The 6,000-nt window shown below is 41.7% G+C and overlaps 1 protein-coding gene across 3 annotated transcripts in view; it reads right to left on the bottom strand.

Moving 5' to 3' along the window:
- Positions 1-201: 201 nt before the first annotated feature.
- The window catches only part of ALDH18A1 (aldehyde dehydrogenase 18 family member A1), a 61,506-nt gene continuing 55,707 nt past the window's right edge, over positions 202-6,000 (bottom strand). For all 3 annotated transcript variants that reach the window (XM_082269368.1, XM_082269367.1, XM_082269369.1), the window contains exons 15-18: positions 5,245-5,366; positions 3,219-3,405; positions 1,447-1,542; positions 202-918 (exon numbers count right to left, since the gene is read on the bottom strand). In XM_082269368.1, coding sequence (XP_082125494.1) covers positions 737-918; positions 1,447-1,542; positions 3,219-3,405; positions 5,245-5,366 — 587 coding nt within the window. In that variant the 3' untranslated portion in view covers positions 202-736. The remainder of the gene's footprint in view (positions 919-1,446; positions 1,543-3,218; positions 3,406-5,244; positions 5,367-6,000) is intronic.

The following is a 6,000-nucleotide window of genomic DNA, read 5'->3' as shown; positions in this document are numbered from 1 at the left end:
GCTAGGGAGGGCAGTGGCATCACTCCCTTTGTTATGGGACAGTACTAAAGTCTAGTGACAAGTGGCTATTAGACTTAAGCACTATCACATAGGAGGAGATCACATGCTCCCCCATACCTTAGAACACTGGATATTGCTGCCTTTTGCAATGGAGGAAGAAGTGGCAGTTGTTGGCAAGGTGAGTATTAGTGGTTAGGGAGGCCCTTTGCAAAGATGCTGTATTATCCTAGAATAGGCAAGGTGACAATATTCTACTGCCTACGTGGCACCGTATTTCATCTATAGCTAGGGCATTGCTGCTCACTCACAAGGCTTCAAATGCAGTATAATGGCCTCCTCCTGCTATTTTTCAAAAACAAAAAAAAAAAGAAAAGGGTTGGAGGCGGCAGAGGAATTTAAAGGATTAAAAAAAATCTGAAATCTCCAGAGGCTTCAGTACTACTGTAAAATTCTGCGTCAAGGGTTATGCTTGGTCACTCTTGTAACAACCATATTCTAAGTGCCATTTTATTTATTAAGCCAACATCTTGATTGTGCTGCAATCAAAGCTTAAAATTATGATCAAAGTCCCTAGCCAGCCACAATCTCCAGTGTGCACAAGTGACAGGGGGCAGTAAAAACTCTCTCTGCTATATTCTAGGGTGCACAATCTTTATCGCAGTGTAGGAACTGATCAGCGATTCCTGACTCTAGAGGAGGCCTGTACTGGTAGAGAGGAGAGGTAACAGTCTGGGTTTTAGCTGGCAGTTCTCTGTGGCACTGGGATATTTTCATGCAGGTACTTCATGCTGCCGTGTTCAGAAAAGTCAGCGACAACGTGATTCTCCCCCCGCAGTAACCATTTTGTGGTGAGCAATCCCTCTATACCAACAGGCCCCCGGGCATGGATCCGGGCTGTGCTGATACCGACTTCTGCTCCTGAGGGGAAAAATGAGAAGAAAAAAAAGATACAATTTAAAGAATATGGAAGGACGAGGACTAGAGAAACGTTAAAGAGCAACTCTAGGCAAATACATAAGCTCACAAAATTGTCCATCCAGATACAAGCGTTCCAGCTCCGTGAACAGATGTAACTTCGTGAACAGATGTAAATGGGTTAACAGTGTTCATTGGTAAATGTGAGGTTTTTAACTACTTGAGCTCTGGAAGGTTTTACACCCCTCATGATCAGAGCATTTTTTGCTATTTAGCATTGTGCTACATTTGCACGGACATGCAACACTATTTGCATCGTATCATTTATATAATTTTTTTTCCACAAATAGAGCTTTCTTTTGGTAGTATATCATCACCATAGGGTTTTTATTTTTTGCAATATAACCCAAAAAAAAGGCCGAAAATTAATATAAAATAAAAAAACAAAACAGACATTCTATTTTCGGTGATAAAAATTTAGTTATAAATCTCACAAGACAAACATGTGTAGCATTAAATAATCAATGTTACCTAGTCCAAATCGATAACCGTCTGAAAACCTAGTGCTGGTGTTCCAGAACACACAAGCGCTGTCTACATGCTGGAGAAAGTATTCTGCTGTGGACTCTGCAAAGCAAAATTTCAAATGTCATGAGAAACTTAAAAAAACCTTAAACAACAGCATATCTTGAGGAGAGGCAACCAAACCAAAAACCCTACTAAAACTGGATAGGGCAACTGCAGTAAGTTTGCATTTTAAGTTTATTCTAAAAAACAAAAATAACTGACATCTATTATTTCTACTACTAGTAGGATTGTTGCAAGTAGTAAGCTTGCCTTGCAGGGCCAGGGCATTGGGTTCCACCAAGGGACCCCATCTGAGTGGAACCACTTGGTTAGAATGGTTACAAACATTAAGAAACAATATGGTTTCTTCTTGGCTTCATATTTATAAGAGAATGGAGTGAGAAACAGAAGAGCCAACAGCCCCATATGGCTCCTGTGTCATGCTAAGATCACCACCCCAAAATGTCCTGCCTGATTGCACATTATGTGATGTATACTGCCCATTCTATTTTAAACTGGGTTCTCGGTTTTAGTAAGTACCCCCTGGAAAATTTTGTAATCTAGCCAGTAGAACCATTATCTCAGGTTCACACACATGGGGCCGTGGGCTCGTGCCTGGGGTCCACAGAGTCCGTTCACCGATTTAGGTCTGAATTTTTGCCTGATTTTGCACCCGATTTGGACCCAAAGATGCACAGGATACTTTTTTTAATGCAGACCGTGGCCACCCCGGACCTGTGTGAACCGGCTCCATTGAGAGCTGGTCACACTCGCCTGTCATGAAAATTGGATGCAGGGAAACCCGCATCCAATTTGAATTTGTGTGAACCCAGCCTGAGATAGACACATCCTCTGATAGAGTGGACAATGCTCTTGCTTCAGTTGTGAAATCATTGCAGTGTTGTCACCTTTGCTCCTTAGATGCCAGTACCATTGATAGCCCTATCCTTCAACAACCACACCCAACTCTGTCTACAGCCCTTACAGTGGTATAAAACCCAAAAATTGAATTTATTGCAGCTTACCCATTATCAGATATGGTGGCTGCATTCGTTTTTTTTTTTTTTTTTTTTTTTTTTTTAAAGCGTTTTGCCCTCTGTATTCACCCAGTGATCTGGCCAGTAACACACCTTCTGTATTACAGTGGCTAAATTCTAGATGAAGGTGCAAGCACAGCAGCACCGTCAGTCTGGGGGAGGGGGGTGTTAGATCTACTAGAAGATTTAGATACGCTAACAAATTGAAGCCAAACTCCCGTTAACACGGTTTAAACAGTTACAGCTATTTTATTTCTACTTTTTGTATAAAGGTTTTACATAATTAAAAGTTGATCATTGTAAGCCTCCCTGTCAGTGGCAAATGGTTTGCCTCATTCCTATAAATGCTTCATCTGCCAGAGAGCTTGTTCTTTTGAAAAACAACAGACTTACTGGTCAGATCATAAGGTGAAAGAAAAGAAATAAAAAAAAAAAAAAAACGAATGCATCCATCACATCTAAGAATTGTTAAGCTGTAGTAGAATAAAGGTTTCATTTCCTTTTGGGTTTAATATTGATTTAAGGTTGACAGCACTGAGCCCCATCTGCAGGAGCTTAGGAAATTGATGTAAAAGCCCAGTACGATCCCCCCCGATGCAAGAAATCTCCAGCTTATCATAAAAATAAAAAAACATGAAAAACACTAGCAGCTTCATATGGAATAGATGTGGATACAGCACTCGTAGGACAAGAACTCACCATTCTCTGTAACGATGGCATCTGTGTGGGAGCTGCCATATTTGTGAATATGCTCAATTGCATCTTCAACACCATCAACCACTTCAATACAGCATTCCAGATCTCCATATTCTGTCCTCAGGGACTTCACCTCCGAAGGACTAAAGGTTAAATAGGAGGCAAACTTGGGGCCAGCATGGATCTTTACCTGGGAAGGGAAAGAGTTTTGACATTTTCATTAGACGAGCAATGAGGGTATTATCCATGGAATTCCTCCATCTTGTTAACTATATAAGCTTGCAACCAATCAATCATTCTTTCCTCTTTTTCCCAAAACATTAAAAATAAAACCCGACTGGATATTTTGCACATTAATTTCAGTTTTCTTTGTGCCGGCTTTTATAAAATCAGTGCCCACATGGCTAAAACATACAAATTTACAAAAACTGGAAGAAAAGATGCAAAGATGAAATTTAAGTTTTTTGCCTTTCCATTTTTTGCCTTTCCATAAAAAAAAAAAAAAAAATGCTTTATATAACAGAATAAAACCCCACCATTTAGAAGTACATTGAATAAAAGTTTTTGTCGTGTCTGGTTGATGAAATTCACAAAAAAGCAATATTAAAGCATTATTATCGTAAAAAAAAAAAAAAAAAAAATGTATTATTCCTTCAGCTTACCAGTCCTTAGATGTGGTGGTTACATGATTTTCTTAAGCACCCCTGTCAGTAGTAAATGGTTTGTCTCAATCTCCCAACTGCTGCTTTTGCTGGACAGCCTGGTCAGTTAAAAAATAACTTTTCTGGCAGGATTACCAGGGGAAAATAAAAAGGGAAAAAAGCCTTTCATTTTTTGGCTCCCCCCCCCCCCCTTCATTTTTTCCTGGTATTCCAACAAGTTGTCTAACAAAAGTGGCAGTTAGAAGGTTGAGACAAGCCATTTTCTACTGACAGGGCTACTTACAATCAGTGACGGGACAAGACAACATCAACCAGTACCCAGGTAGAATATGCCAAATTGACCTCCCCCTCCTTGGACACAAGAATAACTCGAATCATTGGTGTCAGTGCATGCAATAACCCCCTACATTGGTGTCAGTGGACGCCACAATAACCCCCTACACTGGTGTCAGTGGACGCCACAATAACCCATAGCACAGGTGTCACTGCACACAATAGTGATCCCCAACACCGAAACCAGTGCACGCAATAATAACCCCCAGCACTGGTGTCAATGGACACCATAATAACCCTTAGCACAGGTGTCAGTGGGAGCAGAAATAACCCCCCAGCACAGGTGTCAGTGGGTGCAGTAAACCCCCCAGCATTGGGTATTAGTATTATTAAACCACCCCCCCCCCCCCTCACTTTCGTGGCCAGTGGAGGGGGTAAACTTTAACTGCCATTACCACAAATGCAGGGAGTGGTGGGTCAGAATTTCAATGCCATGAGGACTAATGCAAGGTGGTGCTTGTCAACATTCACTGCCACTGACCACCAATGCTGGAAGGTGGTGGGGGGGCGGGGGGTTTGGGGGTCACTGGCAGTAAAAGTTAACCCCTCCATCCCCCATCTGCATTGGTGATCACGGCATTAACCCTTTCCTCAATTTCGGCCTACTCCAGCCCATTTTCCTACTTCCTATGCTCTGGTGTTGGACAGGGAGCAGTAGCGATACTAATCCATGACATCATATACTGCCAGCTGAGCTAAGTGTTAATGGCCAGGTGAAAATAAAGGCTAAGAAGAAACGAATGCAGCCACCACATCGAAGGATTGGTAAATTGCATTATATTACATTTTTAATTTTGGGTTTAATGCCAATTTAAAGCAGAATATCACTCTCCCTCAAATAGCTTTGTCATATTACTGTCCTGTCTACCGGAAGGAAAAAAAAAAAAGAAAGGAGATTCATACTGGATCCTCTCTATCAAGCTTTCTAGTCTTTTTGGTTTTCTAAGCATTCATCATTTAAGGGGAGGAACTCAACAGCTTCTCCTCCTCCATACCCTTGAATCCCCATTTTTGTTACAGACAGCACATATTACCTGTTCCACTCTCAACATGTCAATGATCTGGTCAAACAGTGGAGTCCTCAGGATATCTCTGTGAATCAACAGGGTCTCCATGGCATTGCAAGCTGCTGGGTATTCACACTTTGAATCTCTCACTAGGGCACAATGATAAAGGTAATGACATTACTACTACAAATCAAAGCAATCAAAACCAATGGGGTGTTAAAGGGGAAGTCCACCATAACAGTAAAATTGCTACATCTACAGACATCCACGATCTAAGACATACCTATCTAGCCCTGTTAAAAAAAAAAAAAAAAACAAAAAACGCTATACATACCTTTTCTGAAGCCGCTCTAGTCCCTCGCTGAGCTGTCAGTGGCAAGTTCGCTGTGGAGGCATGTGCAGGAGGCAAGAGACAACAGAAGCCCCATAGTAACTCTATGGGTGACGTCACTTCCCAAGCATTGTCCAGCCGTTGTTGGCGGGCTCCAGCTTCCGTTGCTGGAGAACAGATCTGAGCGGCTTAAAAAAATTTTGATTTTTGTACTTACTGTAAAATCCATTTCTCTGAGTTAGACGAACACAGCGCTCCATAATTCATAACTCCTGGGTTATATTGCCTCCTCCAGGAGTAGGACGAGGCAGAACAAAAAAACGTAGCTACGCCCATGGGCCATCCTCAGCTTTGTATATAACCCCCCCTCTCTGCTTTAGGTAATCAGTTTAGTAGCAAGCAGTATTAGAACTCCATAGAGGGGTGGGTGCTGTGTCTGTCGAACTCAGAGA

The sequence above is a fragment of the Pelophylax lessonae genome (genome assembly GCF_965119305.1).
Source record: "Pelophylax lessonae genome assembly, chromosome: 9".
Taxonomy (NCBI): domain Eukaryota; kingdom Metazoa; phylum Chordata; class Amphibia; order Anura; family Ranidae; genus Pelophylax; species Pelophylax lessonae.
This window is presented reverse-complemented; position numbering and strand designations above follow the sequence as displayed.